Source organism: Accipiter gentilis, chromosome 24 (genome assembly GCF_929443795.1).
Source record: "Accipiter gentilis chromosome 24, bAccGen1.1, whole genome shotgun sequence".
NCBI lineage: Eukaryota > Metazoa > Chordata > Aves > Accipitriformes > Accipitridae > Astur > Astur gentilis.
In genome coordinates, this window is record NC_064903.1 from 21,980,545 (window position 1) to 22,005,725 (window position 25,181).

Consider the following 25,181-nt stretch of genomic DNA (forward strand, 5'->3'; position numbering starts at 1 on the left):
AGGGGGAGGCGGCCGCGGGGCTCTGCCCGCCACCCGAAGGTGTGTCCCGCCCTAGGCGCGGCTCTCTCGCAGGTACTAATCGCCGTCCTGCCCCGGCTCCTTTCTGCATTTGCCGCCCCGCTCCCCCTGGAGCCGAGCGGTCCCCGGCCGGCATGTACGGGGGCCAGCAGCAGCAGCTGCAGCCCCTCACGCTGCCCCCGCACCTCCACCAGCAGCAGCAGCAGCAGCACCACTACTACCGCCGCCAGCAGCACTACAGCACGCTCCCCGCCGGCCGGCGGCCCCCGTCCTGCCCGGAGCCGCCGCTGCCCCGGCCCCTGCCCTGCCGGGAGCCCGAGCCGCTGCCCCGGCCCCGGCCCCTGCCCTGCCGGGATCCGCCGCCCTGCCCGGAGCCCCCCCCGCCGCCGCCCTGCCCTGAGCCGCCGCGGCCCCCTCCGTGCTTCGAGCCCGCGGCCCACCACCAGCAGGAAAGCAGCGTGGCGTACGACCGGGTGCGGACCTACGGCCCCGGCTGCCGGCGGGTGAGCACGTCCTGCTCCTCCCGGGCGGCCTCGCCGCTGGAATGCTCGCACGGCTACCAGCAAGTCATCTCCGGCTGCGAGCCGCCGCAACAGGTACGGCGGCCGCCGCCGGGTCTCCTGCCCGGCCCTCGCCCCCTCTCCCGGCTCCGCGCCCGGCCGGCTCCGCGGCTCTTCGCGCTGCCGCCCGCCCTGAGGCGGCGTCGAAGGCAAAGGCCGCCCCGGGTGCAAAGGCGGCGCCGGGCCGTGAGCCAGACGCCCTGGGGCCGCCGGGCACGGCGGGGCGGGGAGGCCGCGGGGCTCGGCGGAGAGGAGGGTCGGGGCGGGGAAGGGGGGGGAAGGAGAGCCCCGGGCCGCGGCCTGCCGCGGGGTGAGCCCGGCCGAGCCCTTCGGCGCCCGCCCCGCGACTTTGAAGAAGTCGGTTTACCTCACGCTGAGCGGAGAGACGCGTCCGTGCGCCCGACCGCCTTGAAAAACACTCAGCCCTTCCACAGAACACCCGTCTTGGGGGGGTAAAAAAAAAAAAAGCCACCACGGCTCCTTCGTCCCGGCGGAGGGGTCGCCGGGGCGGGGGGCTGTGGCGGGGAGGGCCGGCCGTGGGCCGCTCACCGTCCCGCCGCGGCCCTGAGGGGACCGGCCCGGCCCGGCCGCTCCCTGCGAGCTCCCGCCACCCCCGGGAGCGGAACGGGTGGTCTTCACACCCCGCTGGGGCCGCTGCTTCGGCGGCGTCTGTACCCCGGACCGTAACTCGCTCAGCCTGGTAGTGGTGGGTGGGTTACGAGCCCGCGCAGGAGAGGGCGGGCAGCCATCCCCGCCGGGCCGGGCTCATGGTGCGGGGCAGGGAAAAGAGCTGAGCTGTGCAGTCGGCCGCTAACGGAGTAACTAACCCCTGTCTCAGGGGAGAGAGGGGGGCTTCGCACCTCCGACACCCGCTTGAATCGAGAACTCTTAAAATGAATTCCCCTCTAAGCTTCTGCTTTTCATTCGATTTTGAATGGATCAGTCAGTTTGCTTCCTGTTTGGCAAGTCGAGTTTGCTTTTGTGTTTTGGTTTTTGGTTTTTTTGAAACTTGAACTTCTAAATACCTTACTCTGTTGCAATGGTTTTGCTTGTTTTGTCAACGGACCGTAAAAATCCAGCCGGAGCAGGAGCCCCGTGCTGCTGCTTCTGCAGGCCGGGTGCTCCCGTTCCCACTGATGGGATGCAGGCAAAACCACTTCTCTGGTTACTACTCGCGTAAATATAATACAAAGGTGTGTGTGCTTAATAGTTCTCTCTGAATCGATGATGCTCTAATAACGTATGCAGCTAAGCGGATAAAGAAGTAATGGAGTTCATTTAGCTTTGCCTTCAGTCTTCGCAATGTAGTTTAGCAGGTTTGCTGCTGCGTGTATGTTCAGGGAATGGCTTGAAGGTATCGATGGAATTTAACATGATTTTAACATATGCGGTTGAGATCTTAGTTAAATCTTAAAAACAAAACTAGAAACCAATCACTTAAGAACAGCTTTGGCTATAAAAACAGAAAAGGAGATCAGCATTTATTCTTAAACCATTTTTTCTCTGATACCTCAGATTGTCATTAATGTCCATAGAAGTAGGATTGGTACGCTATACGCGATATGGCAACGTATATTTCTTTTAAGCTGAACTCTTACTTAATTTTCTTTCCTGTGGTATAAAAATACTTAACTACGAAAAAGAATAGGGATTAAGACCGATACAAAATCTGGTTTCCTTTCGAAGCCATATTTGCATAGTCTAAAGGCTGCCTTCCTCTGCAGATGGCTTCTGTAAATTCTGGAAAGTGAGCCGCTTCACTAACAGCTTTGTATGACTTGGATAGGACAGACAGATTCCCGTTGCATGAAAGCTGTTAATCCCTCTTGTGCAAGATGTGGGGCAGGAGCATAAACACTGGTCTCTCACCTCCCAGATAAGTGATCTGCTCAACTAGGCTAGATGGTAGTCTGAATTGCATTCAATTAATTAAATATTCATTAGAATAAATACTGTGCAGTCCCAGGCTTCCTCTACCCAGATAAGTATGTGAACAGCTTGATTATAGACTCAAATGCTGCCTCTGCTCTGCGAAGTATTTTTAATTTTCAACATCTGTTTTAGTCACTGAATTCATTAAGTCATGCTGATGAAAAATAATTTTTTGCTGAAGTGTTTTGCTGGATTAGACTTTAAAGACAAAAGAGGGTGTAGTTCAGATCGGGCTTTGTGTGGGTTGCAGTGTTAATGGTGGAGAGGGAAGGTGCTTAATAAAGATTATTAGGAAGTTATTAAAGAAGAAAACGGTAACAAATAGGGAAGTCAGCTGGGAGTGGACAGAAGTTGCATACTTGGGGCTGAATGGGAGTTGTCAGAAAGAAGTGCTGGGAAGAGTGTAGGGAGTTTCCAAGAGTTGATTCAGTTGCCCTTTGAGCAGGTCACACATAGCTGCATAAACTGAATAATGTAATGATACCTAACTCACACAGATATTTTAACTTAACACTAGAATTTTCAGTTAATGGCAGCCTAGAGCTGTATGTAGTTCAAGCTTCTTACTGTTGTCAAGGCAGAGGGCTATCTTTGAGTAATATTTAATTTACTTCTGCAGAGCTTTGTAGATTGATGATAACAAACGTCTATGTTGATACGCTGTCTTATTATTAGTCACATGGTTGGTGTGTTCTGTTGTGTTTATGCACATTTTTAATAAGCTAGAGGGAGGGAAAATTTGAAACTGGTGTGTGCATAGAGTACATGTGATTGTATTTTTTGTAGTTCAGGATTCAGTTTTCTTTACTTTTTTGGTCTAATGTTTTTTGTATCCTTGATGTAGAAGCCAAATGCTACTCCCAGCCATGGCAAGCTTCATCTGGAGTAATTCATGGCAAATTTTGCTCTCATCTGCTTGATCTAAATGAAGAATGTTGTTTAGAATAAATTCTTTTCCAGTATGGTTTACATGTATGAACCCTTTCACCGTGGCCGTGAAAAAATAATATATGAAATGGCACAGACAAGATGTCTGCTGTCAGTGCAGCAGGACAAATTCTGAAAGTGTTTGTAGGAGTTGTCTATCCATGTGAGAAATATTGTGAATGAGATCTTTTCACAGCTGGGCTCGGTTCTGCGAAGTGCTTAGGGCTCTCGCCTCCCATTGTGAAAATGGTATAATATTAACCAGCTTGTAAGATTTGCCTGTATTGTTTGAAACAGCCTCAAATGTAGCCTGCCATTTCCATATTTCAGCTGCCAAATGTAACTCATAAATTCTGATTAGATGACTGGATTGCTTGTAATTAACAAGACAATATGGTATGGATAAAAGGTTTTGACACAGATGAAGTTCTCACCTTAATCGCTGGTTTGAAGAAAAGGGAAACTTGTTGAAATAAAAGGTAGTGTACTGATTGCTTTTGCATAAGATTTGCACATGATGACTGGATAAATCTATCTAATGCTTTATTTTAAAATTTAAAAATCTTACTTAAAAACCTTCAAGACTAGCAGAGATCATTTTCAAAGTGTTAGCATATACCTTTTGAAATTATCTTTATAAATGTAGACCCAGAATGACTCATCAGGTCGCTACAAATCCCAAGCCCAGTCATGCCACTGAAATCCGCAACAGCACTGGGCCCTCCCCGTTAGAATCCCACCCTCCCCTTCCTTCTCCCAGTTACAAAATGTTGCCTCTCCAAAGCATTGTAGGAAATTGGAGAGTAGCCTGAGCTATGCCCCTTGGGAATGATGGAAAAATGGAAGTAGCCCGAGGTCATCTGCCATCGCAGCAGTACCTCCCGCAGCACGCTCGCGCTGCCGAGGGAACGGCTCCGGAGGCCTTGGAGATGGCATCTCCTTGTGCAGAGCGAGGAACCGCGTGTGGGTAGCTCAGGCTGGCACAGAGTCGCAGGGTTTCTGGATTCTTGGTTTCCTCCCAGCCTGTGCAAGTCCAGCCTGCTCGGCTGGTATGGGAGGATGGGCAGGCAAATCCCTGTCTGTAAAGGAGCAAGGGAGATGTATCTGCATCAAAGTTCTTTGGAAATGAAAGAGTTTGGGTCTCTTAAAAATAAGCATAATTTCATCCAAGCAAAACGTTCTTGGGTTCTGTATGATGTTCCACATATGATTAGACCATCTTTTTGAATATTATAAAAGTATATTTCAACTTAAAAAGCTCTAGTCTTCTCAGTTCTGAATGTATTCCTCTGAGAACACGTAGGTAACTAGATAAAATAATTTTACATGTTATCCTCTCTAAACCAGAGAGAGTGAGTTATGTATTCCAAAGCCCTGTGGCAGCATGATTTAGTTCAGGCAGATTTGTCCAACTTTTCAGTAAATTGAGAATGTGTCTTACAATTTCACGCGCAGTGCTTACCTTGTTGTCATGTGCCATACGATGGTAGCCAACTCTGAATGAGAACAGTTACTGCCCTCCCACGGTACTCGTATTGTCGACGGACAGAGCCAGTGGTGCGGAGCTCGGAGCTGCCTTGCCTGGCTCAGAGGAGGTACTGGGAGTCAGGGGTATGCCTGCTGTGAAACTGGTGTGAAGGAAATACCAGTGGGCATTCGTTTTTTAAGTATTTTACTTTTTAGTTGAAATTCTGTAGGTGTCAAGAGTGATGTAGGAATTGGGCTGTGTGTTCTAGACCTCCGTACTGTCTCTTTCCGTGTCCCGATACAGAGAGTTCTGTTGGTGTCGGTGGGTTCCCTTCCTTGACGGACCTACCTCAAGTACACGGCATGTGGGAGGAGGAGTAAGCAGCTTTCTAAGTTTTCTGCAGCAATTACAATTTTGAGATTTCTTAATTACTATGATTGCTGCTACAACATTTTCTTTTCTACTTTGATTTCTCTTTCCTGGTGCTGTTATGATTCACTCTTGGGAGATTGGAAAACTGCTTCAGGCTTCCTAAACTTATGCAACAGTTCACAACTGGAAATCTCTGACCTACTTCAGAGCTGCTCTTACCCAGTGAAGAATGTCTCCAAGACTCAACTGCAGCAATATAAACTGCCCAAGCACTGCCCACGGGTTAAGGGAAAAAATTATTTATTATGAAAATTGGAAGTTTGTACTGTGAGGAAGAATAAATAGTATGCTGTAAATGAACAAACTGCCCAATCCTTAGATAAGATTCAGTGGGAATTTTGCTTACTTGGGTAAAGAACTGGATGTGGAGACTTCAAGCAATGCGTTCAATTTGTTGTAACTGGTGGTGGTCCACAAAATGGAAGACAATGTCCGCAGTTGCTTGTAGACAGTGCTGGGAAAAAAAGTGAAAAAATCTATTTGTAAACAAAGAAAACTGCTGTCACTAGCAGATTTCTGTAATTTAAAAAGGCCTATTTCATTTTTCCTTCAAGAATGTGCAAATGTTCCATGTGGGCATCTTTTTTCATAGGTGTCAATTACAGAGTTTTGTGACCACTTTTTGAAACAATTGCCACTGCTTGGTGCATTGGATAGTGACCTGAAGTGGTTTGTTGGCAGTTCCTCTACTCTTTCATTTCGGTGTTTGAGCAAAATAGAAATTTTCTTTCCTTTGTGAAACAAAAAGCATTGAAGATGTACATCCGTTTACACCAGCTGACCTTCATATGTAACATGAATGACTGTAAATAAAAGACAGTGTCTGTGGAAAGGTGACACGGGATCCTTGAAGACCTAGTTCAGTATGTCGGCTTTGATTTGTATACTACTCTGTTGGCACTTACAGAAAATAAGGACTAATTCCCTCGGGCCTGTGAAGAGGTAATTGAGAAAAAACAAACTTAAAACTGAGAGTAGCAGATTGTGTACTGCCACGCTGTACATAGGTTATTTCCTTTGGGGTGGAAAGGCCATGGCTCTAAAACATTGAGATCCACTGGGCAAAATCACTTAGAAATAAGTTTATAGCTGATGACCATATTCAGATTACTTCTGGAATCCGCGTAAACCTAAGCTCTGAGCATAAAATGTTTTGGAGATTAAAGTGCAGTAATCACTGAATCTTTGCTTATTTTCTTCCTTGCAGGGCACTGTTCGAAGGATTATTATTGAGAATCCTGATCAGGTAGGAAAACTGTTTAGTGCTGGAGTTCTGCTTGTATAACTCTTCCTCCCTTAATTATCCTGATTTGGTGAAGTGCTCAGCTACTTGTGTTGAGTATGCTAAATATTTTGAAATCCCATGGCTCATACCTCTGATGGTGAGAGGTGAAATTGTTCAGGATTGAAAATGCTGTAAAATCACCAGTCAGGCTTCCCACCTCTCAGCAGTTAAGTCTCTATTAATATGCTTCAGTAGTACTGCTAGTGGAGATTAATTTCTGTTTTTACTGTGTTTATTTCAAATATTGTCTAGGTAGAAGCACGGTCACTGTTTCCAAGTGGACATAAACTGAAATATACATATCTTAAAAGAATGATCTCAAAGTATATATGTCTTCAAATTACAAAAAACCTGTATCATTTTTTAGTCAAAACTACACTAATTCTGAATTTGCTGTTTGACAGCATTTATGAATGTTTTTATTAAAATGTTTTACAGGAGCCGTTATCCCCATTTCTTAGAGGGGGGAATTTCTGTCCTGGAAATAATGTCATCTATGAAAAGACAATAAGAAAATATGAGCTATTAAATCCTCACCAAGTAAGTTGGTTGTTTATATAACCTATTGCAAAAGAAAATGGAGGTGGTAGCAGAAAAGTAATGTTTCTGGGTGGGTTTTGTTGTTGTTGTTGTTGGGAGCTACTGCCAACCTGAGAATTGCCTTGTTGAGGTATAGGACACATTCTCAAAGTAAAGGAAACCATTTCTGTAGGTAGGGAGAGCAGAAGTTGGAATATCTGCTGTATTTCTACTAAGAATTTATTATTTCAGACTAACAATGAAAACTGCTCTTGTATCTCTAGCACTGTCAGTCTTTATCTGAATATTGACTGAGAATTAGTGTCTTGCAGTAGCTCCACAACAGAATGACCAATATAAATTTTTACAAAAAATGAACTGAAAAGACTTTTTTTTTAGCTCATTCTTGAAAAAATATATTTGGCAAAGCTATCTGAAATTTCATCTTAGAATTAGTGTTTTGTCAATAGCAAAACTATTATTCCTTTTTTATTGCTCTGAAACACTTGTTTTCAACAGGAAAAAAATTTGAAATGAAGGGTATTTCAGAGTGATTTGTCTTAACCTGTTTTTTGTTTCGTTTTTTAAAACTGAGGTTTTCATGCCATTCTGGATTTTAGACAGATAAATCAGGTGTGATACCATTCTCTGAAGTGGAAAGGGGAGAAAGTAGAGATAATTATGAATAATAGCTTCTTTCTTCCCACAGATGGTGTACAAAGAAAATAATGTAAAAAGTGTGGAGTCTAGTCCTGGAAAACCATATTTCTGCTTCTGTTTTTTGTTACCCAGGGTGTATGTAGATTTAAGTAAAATCAGGAGTGTAGTTTTGAAGAAAATTTCCCTGTCTCCCACCACATATCACTCCTTGGTTTACATTGCACCATGGTCTTGGACCATGCGTACTAGGTTTCTTTCAGGTGAAATTAAAACGTGTTGAAAGAGTGCACGGCTGTTCATGGGTGTGTAGCCCTTTCAAAACTGATGTAAAACCTCCTGAGACCTGCAGAATGTCGGTACTGCGTCCTCGCTTTGCTCCTCTTGTGCCACCGTGTAATGTGGATGTAATGTAGTCTCTGTGCTCTGATGTTGGTGCAGAATTAGATGTTGGTTCAACCTTTAAAATGTAACTGCATTGTGAGTTTTAAGTCAAAATTACCTGATGATTTATATACTTCTACATAGAATACAAAACAAGGAATTTTTGAAGTAAACTTGTAAAAGCCATGATCTAGACAAACAATGAAGTTTGCTGAAATTGGTAAATTGCAGTGTTTTGACTGGAACATAAACTAGTTTCTAGTTTATTGTTTTGGTGGGTGCTTTTGTAAACAGCACTTTTCCCAAATTATAAAAACAAGATGCATGTGTCCCTTATGTATTGTACGCTTTGAATCTGGAATTGCTGAATGTATTTATAGAGGAAAATGTCTCGAGCCATTTCCTATACTGATTTTTTCCTGATGTAACAAAAGTTCAGTAAGTAGTTCAACTGGAGCTCTTTTTAATCTCTCCTTAATGAAATAGGATATGCATGTGTTTTGATTTAAATAATGTAGGTCCCCATTGCCTAAGTATGTTAAGAGTAACGTCATAATGAAACATACAACTCGGGAAAGGTGTCTCTTCTGTGCTTTTAGTTTATAGCTACTAAAATTTGAGGAGTTGGTGAAAGTGTGAGGCAAACTCATGTCCAATTAGGGGAAAAAAAGCCATTTTATTAGGATTATTAAAATATCTGAAACTGTCATCAGTCATTCCATGCAAAAACACATTTCATTCATTTATATAGTCATATTAAGCTTCCACCTCATTAAGATGTGTCCAACAGCTTAAAAAAAAAATCCATTCTTGTTTCTAGGAGAAGCAGTATCAGTTTTCGCACCAGTGTCAGATTCCCCAGCAAGCCGATCAGTGCCATGTTGCCCAGCCCTTCCAGCACTCTGAGCAGTCGCAAGTCACTCACCAGTGCCAACAGACACAGACCAGTAACCCTTGTGAAATAATTCCAGTCTCTGTGAACGATGACTGTGGAGGAAATACAGTGAGGAGGGTAACAGTTCAAACCTGTGAACCGGTAAGAATCATTTGCTGAATGTTTTACTATTCACAGTGTATTTTTGTTTTGTATGCAGAGTACAAAACTTTACAGATACATAAAATTGCTAATCTCGCATTTCAGAACTTTTTGTTCAAACTCACAGTAGGATAATTAAGCAGCATACACCTGTTGTAAGTAAACAGCAGAGTTTGTGTGTCTGTTGCAGGTAACTACTTTGTGTGCTGTGATTGCAGACATTGTCTAGAACTGTCCAAGACTTTGTTGCATGCTGTAAAGAAAAAAAGAAAAAAAAAAAGCTGTTTTAGATGTATCCTATTTTTTGTTGGCATAGACCTGCGCTTAGGTGTACTGACTGATCATCATTCTGTTGTCCTTTAAATGTGTTAAGTCCTGCTGGTTTGTTTGGTTTTTTCTTTATCTGGGAGTGCTACCCATCGATTGAGTCAGGTTTCATCTGTCAGTCTTTGTACAACAAAGATGGAGTAATGTAAGGCTTATACCTCTAAGTTTTGGAGAAAAAGTATGTTATTTTATAAATTCAACATACATCAATTCAGGATTGCTTTCTACCTAAAACTGATCAATAAGGCCTTCAAATATATTTCATTTTGATGAAGAAGTATTTGACAGAGATTCACTGGAAGCACAAAACTAGCTTCCTTTGCCCTTCATTTTACAGCAGGTTGCAAGTTCTGGAGTTTCTAAGGGCTGCAGGAGGCTTGCTATACATATATACTATTATTTCTGTTGCGGGAGGGAGTGTAGCAGTCCTCCCCATGCATCTGTTCAGTATGTAGGTGGCAAGACAAACATGCTTGGTGACCTCAGCATCAGACCTACGTGGAATCTTCTGTAGCCAGATACTCCCATAACCAATTGAGGTACAGTTTGGGTGGCTGTTGCAATTCTTTTATTGTTCACATATGTAAACATTTGAACTATGGCAATACAAATACCATTTTTGCAGTGGGAAATCTTGCACCTGGCTGGTTTTATCTGGGTGGTGCCCACAGGCGTTTATCCACTACAGCTATGGAAACATGGATAGTGATGAGACTTCCTAGTTCTCAACACTTTCCATAATGGCATGATGATTATGACGACACTGCTGTAGAAGTTATACTTTGCGTATTCTTGTTGTAAAGGAAGTAATTTATTTCTCTATAGTTTACTGAAAACCAGAAGACATGGAAGACTCAATAGCAGGGAAAAGAACAGTGTAAACAAGTTGCAAAATTAGTGAAAGCAATCAACACTGAATCCATCATACTTGTAGCATTTTCATGTTCAGCTTTCATCCCAAAGAAGGGAACTCAATTATGATCATTTTGCATGTTTTCTGCTAGGTGAATTGCTCTCAGGAAAATAATGACCAGCTGGACTGCCGCTACTTTGGTGAGCTCCTTGCTGAACTACACCGTAAGACCAACGACTTGCACAGTTGTTTACTACAGCATGTGGAAAAGATAGGAGGAAGGTATTAGCATTATACCTGTTCCATCATTTCTGTATTCCAGAAATCCTGGCATTGCACAGTTGAGAGGACAGTATTGTTTGCAAGTTGTTTTTTTTACCCTGACAACTAGAATTGACTGTGTATTTTACACATTCGTCTAATCTGCTGAGTAACTGCGGACATAAAAATGCTGTAAGCCAAGTAAATGTATTGAATTTGATGCTTTTTTCAAATTTGTTTAGACTAATATGCAATAACAATTATGTATCCCATGCTTGTTTGCAGATAGAGCAAACAAGTGCACTTGCAGCATGCCCTGACATATATTTAATGATAAATTCTGTTATTACATCCTGGAGAAACAACCCAAATGTCCAAATTGCTATTTCCTTTGTTCTGTCATGGTGTTATGTCATGGATTAAAAGATGGCCATCATAAGGCTTAAAGCTCGGTATCTACATGCAAATTAATGTTAAGCATGTATTCTGCCGAGCCCTACAGATTGTCTTTGAAAAGAAATGCAGAATCACAGCAGCCAATAATCTGAGTCTTCTCAATGTTCTTAGCCCTCTCTCACCATCACCATTACTTCATTCTAACCCCCTCGCTCCCAGTCTCGTTCGGTGCTTTCCAAGTTCACTGAAAGAAGAAAAGTGGTCCCGTAGCAGGGGAAAAGTGGAATTGAAGCATCACAAAAAACCTGACACTGCAAAGTAAACACTTCAGGCATGTCAATATATTGCAGCATAGTTCTGGGTAAACCATTACCCAGCCAATTAAGAATGTAATTGGGTTAACTGAACATAATGGGGGTAACTGCCCAAAGAAGCAGAGATAGTTAGCCTGCATTAACTGTACTGCTGTTAGTATTCCAGTCTCCTCAGATATTTCTACACAGAGCCACATTTAACAACTCGTGTTGCCTAGCACCTTAAAAGGAAGGTAACAGCTCTTAATCTGATAAAAGATCCTTCCTTGCTCTGTATTTTAAAGATAATCTTTTTATGGTTGCGAATGCGGGCATGAGTTCTTAAAGTTCTCAAGAAACTTTGTTAATTGGTCCCTTGGATTTTGTCTGTTTTACAGGAACCATGACATTGAATTTACATCTCAGGTAAGCATCGGCGTGCTCTTACCAAGCTGTTCCCTGACATGCAGTGCTATTAACAAGGGTGTGGGTTGTCAAGCAAATTAAGCCAAGCCAGTTTAAATGAAAGATGCTGGTCTTTGTTAGTTAACGATTCCTGCTTGTTAGTAACATTCAGCCTGAAACCTACTGCTAGGCATGCATTTGCAAACGTGATAATATTGAAAGGAAACTTTAATAATTTGAATTATTCCAGTATGAGAGTCAAATTTTGAAAGTCCTTCCTGTTGTGCCAATAATGGTTTCATTGTAAAATGAACTTACACAGCTACGTGTATTTTCCCTATGCTTTTTTTAGAAAGGACCTTTCACTCTCTTGCCTATAAAGCTGCTGTTCAGCAACACGTGCTGCCATGCACTGCAAGAATTGAGGAATACTGCCTCTCACAGAAATGAGAGGAATGTAAGCTGACAGAACAGACTTCCTATGTCTACAAAAAGTTCACTTTTATGAATCGGGCCAGGACAGAATCATCAGCAACTCTGTGACCTTTAAAGGCATTGTGTATACGGCAGAAGTATTTGTCTGGGATTAGATTACATGAAACGATGCCACTTAATCACTGGCAGTATCTCCTGTGACACATTGGTCACTTTTAGTTTATTGACAGTCTGTTCTTTGTTCAAAAACATGAGATTTGCTCCTATCATAAACTGCTGGGAGTTCTGCTTTAGCGTCAGCTGTTATTTTCTTGAGAGAGGATTGTTTTGAATACTGCTTTTAAAATAAATGTTAAACTCAATGATTTGAATATATGCTTCACGTATCACTTCATCTCAGTTTTTATATGGCACACATATATAAGACTTTGGAAATTTTCTGGATACACTTTGATCTATTTTCATTCTTATTTGCCTTGTACTAAAGGTGTTTTTCATAGTAGACCTGTCTAATTAATGAAGAAACCACATTATGATCTACCAGGCAAAATTCTTAATCAAGATGTCTGCCCTTTCCTCCCTTCTTTGCTTAGACTGAAGATATTGAAGATTTAATTCCTAAAGGACTGTCTGAGGCAACAAAGCAGCAGATTCGTTATCTCCTCCAGGTATGTGAGTGGGGTGGAGAGGGTGTGTGGAAGCCTACGGTAACTTGAAACAGTGGACGTTGGCTTACGCGTACCAGGGGCTTTGTACATCACATACTTCACTCCTTATTCCGCTTATTCCGTTTTTTCTAGAGTAAAGGGTATGGTGGAATCATACAGGTGGCTCGAAGCGACATGTTGTGGCAGTTGGTTCCACAGACTACTTGGGTATTTTAAACTAAGCTTTACTGGTGCTTTCTTGCAGTTTCACTGGAAACCATCTTGGCTTTTGACCAATTATAGGAGAACACAGATCTTTCATATTTTTGTTTGTGTTGTATATTAATGCTTCACTTCAAAAGCAAAAGGCAAATAGTAGGTGCTTTACTGAATATTGAAGTGGCTATCAATTGCCAACTACACATAATGCTTATTACTTAGGTCTCAACTTTTAGAAATGTTCTGGTTAAAACCCTCTAACATAGCACTAAGTTCTGAGGCATGCTTATGACATTTGGTAACAGAACATAACCATTTCTGTTCTGGTTCCATTCATAAAGGCTTTTGTGTTTCTTCTGATCTTGTTCTTCAGCTACCTCACCATCTCGACCTGCCTTTTCAGTCGCCAGCCACATGGGTTTGGCTGTAAGGCAGTCGGACAAGAATGCAAGGTTCTGATAATGGCTGTTCATTCTGTTGCTTCCCAGCACTGTAATACTCTGCAATGTGTTTTTTAGAAAAACACTCGACCTTTTTATAAAGTGCTTTGAAGACAGCTAGCTAGAATTGGCCCCTGCCTTTGATAAAACATTAAAACCAGTGCTGTAGCATGAATCCCACTGTGGACTCCCGAACCATTTGACATGTAGGTATGTTAGAACAGGATCCCAAACCACCTGCACTGCTCAGCAGGTGTGTCTGGATCTGGGCTCTCCGGGGTAGGGCTAAGGCGATCCTACCTGGGAGCTGCAGCTTAGATTCACTTCCTGGTAAAAAAATAAAATCCATTTGAATAAAGTCGTGAACGAGCAACCTGGTCTAACTTCATAGCTGATCCTGCTTCAGGCAGGGGGGCTGGACAAAGCGACCTCCCAACTTGAATTATCTGTGCTTCTTTTACAACGAAGGTGGACATTGACACTAGTTCATGACCTCATGTTAGACCACCGTCCCAAGAAGCCGGTTCAGCTCACCTCTGTGTGAAAGAGCTGAAACACATATTTCCCATTTTCTGTACATCCAGCTGGTTTTACATTCTCACACCTATGCTTAAAAAAATGCAGCTATAATGTCTTTTGGGGAACCAGATTTTGTCAGCACACATACAAAGTGTGCTCGCCGACTACAGCTCTCTCGGACAGAGTTAGGTCCGGTATGTTTTTACACCGGAGAATGACTCTGAGCTAGCTGTCACGCTGCTCAGATAAACACTCTGCTGGGTACGCCCAGAGGCTCAGGTCTAAGGGCATCGAGCATTTCGCTGGAGAAGTACATGACACCTGGAATTTAGCAACCTCTACCACTAAGTAATTGCCGAGTGGGGATTTACTTATGTTTTTAGTCTAAATTCAACCATTTTGACTTAATTCCTTCTTTCAGTTTACTCTTGTAGTATATTATTTTGTAATAAAGCCAACGAAACCTTAAGTCAAAACTGAAATTCCACTTTAATGAAAAAACAAACCAACAGGTGAGTTAGTTACACTAAAAATGTTATTTTTGAATCCTCTGTTACATGCTAGCACTACAATGGGGTTAAAAAATAGGACGAGGGTGAATCAACATATTGATGGAGATCTTGATAGCAACAACTAAAGTTAAGGGAAAGTATCAGAGGAAGAGAAACAGACAGAAGGATTTCACTTTTGTCCAGATAGTAAAAAAAAAAATAAATACATCTTTTGCACAGAATATTCAGCCCTTCCAGATGAGTCAAAACTTGAGGAATTACTTGGTGGGTTCTTTCAAAATCTATTTTTCTTCTTTCAAATATTAGAAAACTATCAGAAAATGCAGCAATTTGTGTTTTGACATCAATCAATACACAGCTGTTAACATGCATTAAAAGAAAAAAAGGGAACACTGTTGGGCTATTGGGCACTACTGCCTTTGTTTTTCATCCAGTTGACTCCTTTAATTTTCGGAATCTTTTTCCCTGTGAAGGGAGGAGTTGGTTGTATGGCTTTTATTTAAATTTTTTAAAATTTTAATTAAATTCTCTTGCCCTTGGGCTGAAAGCGTGCTTTGCCAGATCTCAAAGACGATGACTTATTCCTCTGTGACTTCTCAGGTAAGGTAGTAATTTTTTTAAATCAGTGTTAAGTCACAAAACTCTAAATGCTCAAAAAATGACTGTGCAATATTAACACATTTATTTATTTTTCCCTTTATTGGTGTACAAATGCAGTTCTTTACTCTCTTGTTCATTCCATTTTAAAAACGTTACCCCGTGTTACAAGGCAGTAATTGAAAACCTGTGCCATGTGCAGAACAAAGTGCCTGAAAATGTGTTACTTTGTAGAAACTGTGTGCACTTTCAAAGAATGACATGCAGTAGTTCTTGAAGTTATTTTCAGCTGTATAGCAGTTTTCTGTTCTACCTATTGTCAAGCATACTGTGAACAAAGCTTACTAATGAGTCAGAAATACACACTTTCATCTTTTTCCCCTCCTAGATGAGAGTGACATCAGATAAATCTTTGAGACTTGTGCTTTCCACTTTCAAAAATTTACGTGAAGAGCTTTGCCATTTGCAGGATGACTTGGGGGTAAGCCACGTTTTTCAGTTCCTGGGGCCTCATCCATTTGTTTTTGCCTGTCAGTTGGAAGTCCGTTAGAATGAAATTTAAGCTGTGAAGTCCGGGCTTCAGTTGCTTTAATGGAAATGGCTGGTTTATTAATGGACTTGCAAGACTCGTACAGTGGATGAGGTTAGATTTCTTTCTAGCAGTGGTTTTCAAGTGTTCAATTTGTGGAAGCCTAAAAAAACCCCAAATCCTTTCAAAGGAAGAAAAGACCCTGCTGAGTGAAATTAAAGCTCTGAATTGGTATATACACTGCATATGTAATCTACACTGATGTAGACGTATGGAACGGTGTTTTTACTTTGAACATGGACAAGGAGCGTACGCCAAGTGCCTGTTTACTAGCGCTGTTCCAGGAATTGGGAGACCTCAGTTCCATTCACTCCTGAAAGCTGTTGTCAGCTGGTGGCTTTAACAACTGCAGTGGTTCTCCAGTGTACAGGCATCCCAGTTTGGAAGCTGGAGCTCCACAGCTACCGCTACGGGCAGTAGATGATTGCCGTTAGGAAAGCAGAGACGTTTCCCACACCAGCCCAAGTACTCAGCACCACTGGAAACTTCAGTTTTCTCCTGTAAAATGCAAAGTTCAGGGAGGGGAGGGGGAGTTTTAACTGTCATCTTTAACATAGAACAAGGAGTCTGTGCAGTGAAATGGTCTTAGGTACAGGGGGTTTGTTGGTTTCTGTTTAATAACTACAAATAACTCTTTCTGGGACAGACTGAAAGAGCAGTGTGCAGGATCCCAGTGCTCACCACGCAACACAAAGCCACAGATTCTACAGTGTTGGGCAACTGTGTGCTAGTTAAAAACCCATTGTTTCAAGAAAATTGAGTTATTTTCTCAGTTCTAAAAACATCACTTACTAATTACTCCATATATTGCACTACTGAAAAACTGCAGCTCTTAACTGTAAACACTTTGTCTTACAGAAGTTAGAAACCGACAGTGTCTTACTTAAGAAGGATTTGGCTTTTAAAGATTGTCAAGTGAAAGAATATGAAACTATGTTGGCTTCTCTGAGAGAGAATAATCGTCAGCAGCAGGTAAATCTAAAACCCTATTTTCAGTTTATTACAGTCAGACAAAAATGAGCCGCTATGCTGACTTTTGAGTATTTGGAGTAATTGCTGCCTGGTATACGTTTGTGGTATGTGTGTGACCCTATGACTTCCTTAAGGAACACCACGCATTCATTCCACTTCTGTGCTTTCCAGCAAGGACTCAGAGAGAGCACTGCAAAATGTCGCTCTCTGGAAGAACAGCTCCTCTCTCTGCGGCTCAGTGAGGGAGAAAAGGAGTGTCAGCTGAAGGAACTGGAGTACTGCAAGCGTGCCTTGGAGCAAGAGATCCAGAGCCTTAAACTACAGGTAGTAGGCTCATTTGTTCTGTGTTCAGTAGCTGTTTTTCACAGATACATTAACATATGAAACTAAATGATGAAAACTCTCTAAAATAAAAAATTACTTCATTTTCTGTAGGCCTGCTCTAATCCAACACTACAGACCACCACAGATGAACTCTCTAGCCGTTATGTAGAGATGATCAATAACTTGAGAGAGGATAAAGATCGTGAGATCCGCAGTCTTAGGGTAAGTTGATTAACTTGGCATGTGTGTATTCCTCACCTTGTATGACTGCAGGGAAACAGCTGCTTTTTTAATTAACAAACAGAGATGATCTACCTTACATACTTTTTAGACATCTTTTGGTTTTGCCATTACCTTACACATAGACACTAATGATGGCTCAGAAACCCTTGTGGTAGAACATGAAACTGCGATTTAAAAAAAAATACAATTCCTTAGATGTAGAAATTAGGGAGTAATCAGATCAGCAGTCTTCTCCTAAAGGGCTATTTTGTGTGTCCTGATAAAGTAAGAAACTAGCCAAAAGACACCCAACAGAAAACAAAAATAAATCCCAGTCAAGACTGTATGTAGGAAACAACTCTTATTTAAATCATTGTAGTAAAATTTTACCACCTTCGAAGCCAGTTCAACTTGTTCAGTGTTGTATTAGCTTTATTGAGTTATAAAACTACTAAATTGATACTGGGTACGAATCAGTCCAATTAGCACTTCTGAATTTGCTGTGCAGCTCAATATTCTTATTTGAAAATCACTGGGTCTTACTGTTAATGATTTTAATAACAAAAATACCTCTGGAGTCCTAGATAAGTACTGAAGAGTCACCTGCAAGGAGCACCAAACACCTGACTATTCCTTAATGTGTGTTTTGTAGTCTCAGTTATGCCAATTCCAGCAAGATATATCAGAGAGAGAAGGAAGTAACAGTGACTTGCAAATAAGGTTGCACGAACTGACATCGATGTTGGAGGAGAAAGATGCTTTTATTAAACAACAGCAAGAGGTAAAATAATACAACTTACTTCTAAGAATTTTTATATTGAAGCCTCCCCTTACTGTGTAGGTGGAAACTTGCTCGGAATTCACTTGTACTTTCCTGGTTCAGAATTGGGGTTAAGGATTTTTTTAAATCAATGCTGTTCCTCTGCCAGTCTTCTGGAAGGACAGACTTTTTCAGACTGTTCTTTGAGAGGAATTTCTACAAATATTTTGTTGTGACTTTATGAATTAATACTTCAGAAAATGTTATTTCATTTGAATGTTTACTTTTGGTTTTCTCAGGACCTCTTCCGACTGAAGCATGAGAAATTATCAGGCAGTCAGTCCCCTGGTGTAACAGCTATCATCACTAAGAAGTAATGTAGTTATTCACCTTTCTTAAAAATACGTCCTTTTGATTTTCCATTGTATAGCCTCTACTAAGTTACTCCTGCAAATATCGTACTACTGCCTGTTCAACTTCAAGGGGAGAAAGTCGAGATAGATTTTCCTATCCAGGGAGCAATTGGAGGGGTGGCCAGCACATTAAAGTGACATTGAAAGGACTGTAACTTTTTAGTTACTAGTGAAAATCTTTGGGGATCAACGTATGGCAAGATCAGAGCTAGTGATCTGGACACGGGTATGCAGCTTTCAGTTTACAGGTTTGCAACTCTCTTTGATACAGGTACAGGAATCAGTATCCTATTCTGGGTCTCTTGTCTGATGACTACAAGGTTACACCGCCTGTCAATAAATCAAACACTATTGTAATTGAGAGGACTGGAGAGATCTGGAAACATGTAAGTTTACCTAGAGAGCAACTATTCAGTCTCTGAAATTCCCAAGTATTCAATTTAACTTCAAAGCAAGTATTAGCCAAAATTGACATCTGAGAGAAAGCCATAGTGTTCCTTTAACTTGGCTGCAAAAAGCACGAAAGTGACTGATGAAAGTCAAGGAATTGTACTGTCTATTGCAAGACAGCAGTAATTGTTGGGTGGAGTATAAACAAAATAACCTTTCCTTATTTTCTCTGGTACATAATTACCTTTAACAAAAGAACTGACATTGCTCTAACAAACACCCACGCCTGCCCTCACGCACAAGGCGGTCTTCCGGGCAGCCCTGTACTGGGGAGTGAAGTCAGGCAGGAGCTTCTTCCGTGTTGTGCTCCCAGGTGAAGGGGTGTTTCACATGGGCAACTCCTCTGAATCATCACTACTAATGACTCCAAACTGTTACTAAAACATTAAGCACCACGTCCCTGAAACTTACCTTGAGACAGGGCAGTGACTAACCCAGGAAATGCAGAAGTGTGGTGACCTTTTAAGGAGTGATTCAAAATGGAAACAAACAGGGCTGCAGAAGCTATTAATGTTACAGGGCACAAGGTAATGTTGCCAAGGCTGAATACAAGGCAAAGGCTTGAGGAAGAGCAACAGGGCCAGCTGGCGACCGCGTGTTCTGAGCAATGGAATCTGATGACGCTGTCTGCAGGCAGAGTATGGCAGAGCAGCACAAATAAACAAGAGAGGAGCTTGGTGGGGGATGCGACCCAGAAAACAATTACTTGAGCAGCCCAAGTAGAGGAGTGGTAAAACATCTGGCATGTTCTAGAAGGATATGTTACCTGGAGCAGGATTAAGAAAATAAAAGTTAGAGGTCGCTGGCAAACAGCAGAGTTTTATTACTGATCTCATAAAACTCCTCCAGTTGCATTGCAACCTAGTGAAATGTCAAGGAATTGAACAGTAATAAAGAAATTACACTGGTAAAGCCAAACCCTCTCCAGTCGTACTTTCCATTACAAAAATTGGAAAAGATGAGTATACGCTGCCTTTGAAGAGATCAGTATCATTAAATAAGTGAGAACTGTGTGTATTTAAAGTTTCCCAAGGTCTCCCTCAATCACTAGTGCAAGTTTCAGCTGAAACAAAATTACTTTGCTGCAAGATAAACTTGGCAAGTTGGAGAAGTGCCAATTTCACCTTTATTCCAAGCTTTGCAAGTGCTTTTTCTGTGTTTATGTACTGTCAGCCAAATCTTTGTGTCTGCATTCATTATTGAATAGTAATGCTGATTGATAGGTATTCTCAACAACGTGGGTTTTCTACTGGAAAGCAAGTAGCCTGCCCATGATAACGGTCTTTCAAGCAGTGACTAGTTACCACGCTCAGTCCTTTAAGTTAGATGTTCTTTGTAATGTTGATCCTAGATATATTAAAGACAACACTTAGGGTAGAAATTTTGTAATACCTACTACTTAGGTATCTGGTAACTGCCTGTTGTTGGTTGTTTTCCTAAGTACAAAAAAGCGCTATTTTCCTTGTTGTGGTGTTTACTGGAGACAGTGAATCATACCAGTTCTGACATCTGCCTCTTGCTGAACAAAACCGTTTAGAGCTTAATGATATGGCTTTGACCTTGCCAGCCCTGGCCCCTGTGAGCACTGACGTGCTGAGCGTTTGTTAAGGAGGAAAGGCTCATTGGCCACTTGAGACGCTTCAAAAGTCAGGCTGTTAGAGAAAATAAATACCTAATTAAAGGAGACGTACTTTACAGACCAGGCAGTTCAGTTCTGTATACAGAAATAAGTTTGTGTATTTTCTTCCAACAAGCTGCTTTTTTCTTTCAGGAATGAAAGAAAACTCTAAGCCATCAGAGCTGCTCAAGGGAGTCACAGCGACTAAAACTGCTCTACTTTCTGCTATTTTGCATCTGAAAAAGGTTCAGTCTGATAGTGGGAAAGGCTGGGGAACACACAAGAACAGGGAAGCACGAAGATGATGGAAAACACTGTCTAATCCTCATCATAAAGAATTCTGTTACCTGTGTCCATAATCTGCCACTAACATCTGTGTACAAATGTTTGTACTTTTTCATGCACTTACTTTTTGCTCGAGAGAGAGTGGTATGCTGCTCTTTTGTGGACTTCAGTTTTTCTTGACACGACCATTCTTTAGCCAGTCCTGAAGCAATCTTAAGAGACAAAAGGAAGACATATGAAACCTTTTCCTCTTTGCACTATTAGTTATGTTTTTCTGTCCTATCTACTCATGCTGAGAAGTGAGAATGACACACATTCCAGTCCCATACATGCTGAATGGCTGGTTCCAATCCGTCTGATTCAGATTGCCGTTTTATCTACTGCTGCTTCGTGAAGATGAAACAAACCCCAGAAACACCCTTCATGGGGAGCTTGAAAAATACTTCACTGCAAAATGCTTATCTTGCATCTGCCTATGTATGGGAAGCTAAAACACAAAGGAAAATTACTGAACTTACTCCAGATAGATAAACAACTCCTCAAACTTAGCTACTGAATTGGCAAATACCAGTTACCTAGTTCAGTGAGGTGCTTGGGCAGATGCTAATTTTAAAGAATGTTGCTGACCTCAGACTTGACGTATTTTCAGCTGAACTTTTATAAGCTCCCAAACCAGCCGTAAGTATTTACTTTGCTGTGCTTGAAAATTTCAGGAACTCTGGATATTTTTATATAGAAAAACTTAGTATGAAAATAGCTTAGAGACTAAATTTCAGTATCAGACTAGCCTTCCATTTACAATTATTACTCCTTGCAGGACCACAGAAATTCTCTGAAAACAATTTGGTATTAATAATTAAATAGTTGTCTAAGGAACACAGTGCAGAGAACCATAGGGGAAATTTTAAACTATGGAATCAAAAGGTGCTCAGTCAGTCTTTACCACGGGGTTCTTGCTTTGCTTTATTTCTGCAGACATGTATTTCTACTCACAAATAATAGGTATCATAGACAACATTTACTGGTGAGAGAACGCTGTAGGCTATGTGTAACTATGAAATAAACCTAAAAGTGTAACTTTCTGAATCATGTCTGTCTGTACTGGAAACATCTCACGTATATGTGAAAGGCTGGAGGGAGGTTGGTTTTAGGTGGTCTGGTAACTGCCTTTTTTCTAGACAACTTGTTCCTCTAAATCAAGCTGTAAAAGTAAAGTAATAGTGCTAGGTTGCTTTTCTTGCTGCTGGTGCCAGTCCTCCACTCAGTTAATGCTGGGATGTCAAAGATGACCTCTTGCTCTTTGTAACGGGGAGGAAGAGCCAAGTGTAAAACCTGCTTCTCTGTGGGTATGTCCAGCCTAAGACAGGCCTGCAGTTTCAGAAGCCTAGTAGGAGTCTGCACCATCAAATGACAATCACTTTAGCCTAGCTCTGTAGAAAGAGGTTTTAATTAAATATCCTTGTCTGAATGAGGAGTGCCTTGCCCGTCTGAAATCAATAACTAGATTCGAAAATAATCCCCTCATTTCTGTACAGCAGTTAGATACAAGGTACACATACATACACACACAGAAAATGGTGTCAAAGTGTATTCGATCCCGAGAAATAATTTAGTTACACTGTTGTCTAATGACTTTTCACCTTTGGTGACCTAAACGATACAAAGAAAAGAGGAAGAACACCACATTTGTTTAACGCCACCACACTGTTATCTGTGCAGTTATCTCCATCGAAGGACACAAAGTAATTTGCTGACTTACTGTGGTCTTGGCCATGGTCTCAGCAGGGCTTGACTAGTTGGAAGCATTGCACAAAGAGCTCGGAAGAAGCTACGAACAGTAGAAGCAGGAATTAGTTATTAATGGACATACTCTTACTGTGCACTCATGTCAGCCATTGCAAGGGTTGTACACTGCATTTACTAACCACTACTCCATCCAGTAACACCAACCACTGTTTCTTTAAATCCGTATGACTTCAGACCACATAATAGCGTTAACGCAAGCAGTGAACGCCCTTAAAGGACGGAAACATGAAGGCTCTGAACACAGAGCTGTTGGGCACGGTGTTATAATTTCATGACAAAGGCTGTGATTAGGCAAACGAACTGCTTTGCATATACAGTTGGCATTATGATAAATTTGAAAACACCGTGATTGTTCCCCATACTTGAAGAGATGGGTGACATACAACCTATTTAGAAAAAGCCCAGTTTGCTCATCGGGAAAGACAGATGTCAACACTGTATTGTGTAGCAAGGATCAGCTTCTCTAAGGCTTGTCAGAATATTTTAAGGCTTCCATACACTGTAAATGCTACAGAGGTGATGGTCATAACAACACATTTTACTCACAGATAACATGAAGCAATAGATACCTGTCAAACAGCGGAATTAGACTAGTAAGATGAAACATGATGGCCATTTGGGGCTGTTTTCAAACCAGATTTATTTAAAAAGCAAATTTAGTATTTTTTATTATAAAAGTACATGTTACTTGCTGTAGTCTCAGCTATTGCCTCTTTTCTGTTGAACTGAAACTGATTTACCTAACATTGTTTCTGCCGGAGTTTACAGAAACACATTTTTCTCATTTACTCATCTCTGTAAATGCCAGATATCACTCTGGTTATAGAAGGTATACTTTAGATAATTTTTCACCTCCATTTCAGGGTAGGTCTGCTAGACTTCTACATTTTTTCAGAAACAAATTAGAAAAAGCAAAGACAGCATTTACTTCCTATATTTACAACAACAGACTGTCTTTATCAATAGTGATATTAAACAAACCCTCACTGCCTGCACAGAGCTGATAGCATGCAGTTTCTTGTTCTGACACTGAAAAGCAGGAGAAAATTCTCTTCTGGTTTCTATTCCCGACTCTACCACACAACTCAGTACGCAATGTGGAACAGTTTCTCTGCCTCAGCTGTAAAATAAAAGCCAAACAGAGCCCTGGTTCAAAAGTTACTGACGCCTCTGGCATTCTGTCTGAAGGGTCGATACAGACTTTGAATACTACATCAAGGTAGCTTACCTTTACCTTGAGAGTACTCTGCTGCTGTTCTTCTGTATTTACTCTCTCAATTTCATTACCTTTAATTGTGGGCATTTGAAACCTGAGGAAAGGAAAATACAGATGATGATCAAGACATGAATCACCTTTAACTGCTCCTGGCTTTTGGGAGTTCTTAGTCTGTCATTCAAACAACAAAAAAAATGCAGTAAACAAATCCGATGTTTTAGAGCAACCCTTCCACACATTTGTGAAACTCACTGCTTGCTCAAGCAACCACAATGTGTTTGTTCATCCCATACAGCACCGTGGGAGCAGGCAGAGGAGAAACCCAAACACAGTGAAGAACAGCTGAACTTCCTCAATGCTGTGCGCCCAGCACACGTCACCTTTCCTACGCCTGGTATTGTGGGATGGCACCCTACCACGAACGCTGGGAAAGGTAGCTGGCCCTGTCAGTGTTGCTGCAGGGACAGATTTGGAACAATTTGACAAGCAAGGACTGGTTTTTAGTTCCAGCAAAACAGCTCAAAGCCCTTACTAAAAATGGCAAAAGACAGGACATACGTAAACTTCACTAAGGAAAGTACATATGCATGAAAGATGATCATGCCTACTAAAGAGTACCTTTAAAAGAACAGAGATCATGCAACTTCATAACAACAATGGGAGATTACCAGTCAGAATTTTCAGGGCAAGTAATAAAATATGATACCACCAACTTTTATCATTCAATCCAACATTTAAGTCAGAACACTTGCAAGGCTTACAGGTGGTAGTGTCTCTCCTTCACTTGCTTCCTACCATCACTTTGAAAATGAATGAGCAGGACCTGCCTGTAGAGCACTTCATCCCATCCTAAAGGCTTCATCAGTTTGCGTAACAGAAGGCAGTTTGCTGCCAGCTCAGGGGAGGGAGCCAGGCAGGGCAGAAGTACAGACTATACAAAGCAGGGACCTGTGGAAGTACTGAGATACAAATCTTACTGTCGTTTGACATGAAGCATTTTTAAAATCATGACACCTCCATGGTAATAATACAACAGCCCTCACAAATTCTCTTAAATATTTACTGGGAAAGTGCACTGAAAAGAATCTAGGAACTGTGCCTCAAACTGCTGAGGATTCAGGTGAAGTTTTATTCTTACATTTCAGAAAAGTAAAAATGCTACTTTCTAGTAAAATCTTTTGTTAAGAATACTAGCTGACCACTTGCTTTAATACAGAATTTCAGTTACTGGGGAAACATGGTTGGAAGGGGGGGAAAAAAAAAAGGTTCTACCAGTCTTATCTTCTTTTGGATGAATACATACACAAGATGTATTATAAAAAGATCCTGAATTACTCAAACATATACAAAGTAAGAGCACTGCATATAAGACCACTTCCTCTCAGGTTCCTCTTTGCCTAGCAT

General features: G+C 41.5%; 1 protein-coding gene across 1 annotated transcript; it reads left to right on the plus strand.

Moving 5' to 3' along the window:
• Positions 1-22,473, plus strand: POF1B (POF1B actin binding protein). Its single transcript, XM_049828291.1, has 15 exons — positions 1-614; positions 6,545-6,583; positions 7,061-7,162; positions 9,003-9,218; positions 10,550-10,680; positions 11,747-11,774; positions 12,782-12,856; positions 15,511-15,603; positions 16,570-16,683; positions 16,855-17,007; positions 17,119-17,229; positions 17,882-18,010; positions 18,289-18,362; positions 18,674-18,788; positions 20,624-22,473. Exons 1-15 carry the CDS (start codon positions 153-155, stop codon positions 20,627-20,629), a joined length of 1,848 nt encoding a protein of 615 aa, XP_049684248.1. The 5' UTR covers positions 1-152; the 3' UTR covers positions 20,630-22,473.
• The last annotated feature ends 2,708 nt before the right edge of the window (positions 22,474-25,181 follow it).

Bases quoted from the DNA above. Each gene is read 5' to 3' on its own strand.
- POF1B (XM_049828291.1), top strand. From the start codon at position 153: ATGTACGGGGGCCAGCAGCAGCAGCTGCAGCCCCTCACGCTGCCCCCG. The intron at 10,681-11,746 runs GTATTAGCATTA...TCTGTTTTACAG, and splicing joins GTGGAAAAGATAGGAGGAAG to GAACCATGACATTGAATTTA. The intron at 18,363-18,673 runs GTAATGTAGTTA...TCTTTGATACAG, and splicing joins ACAGCTATCATCACTAAGAA to GTACAGGAATCAGTATCCTA.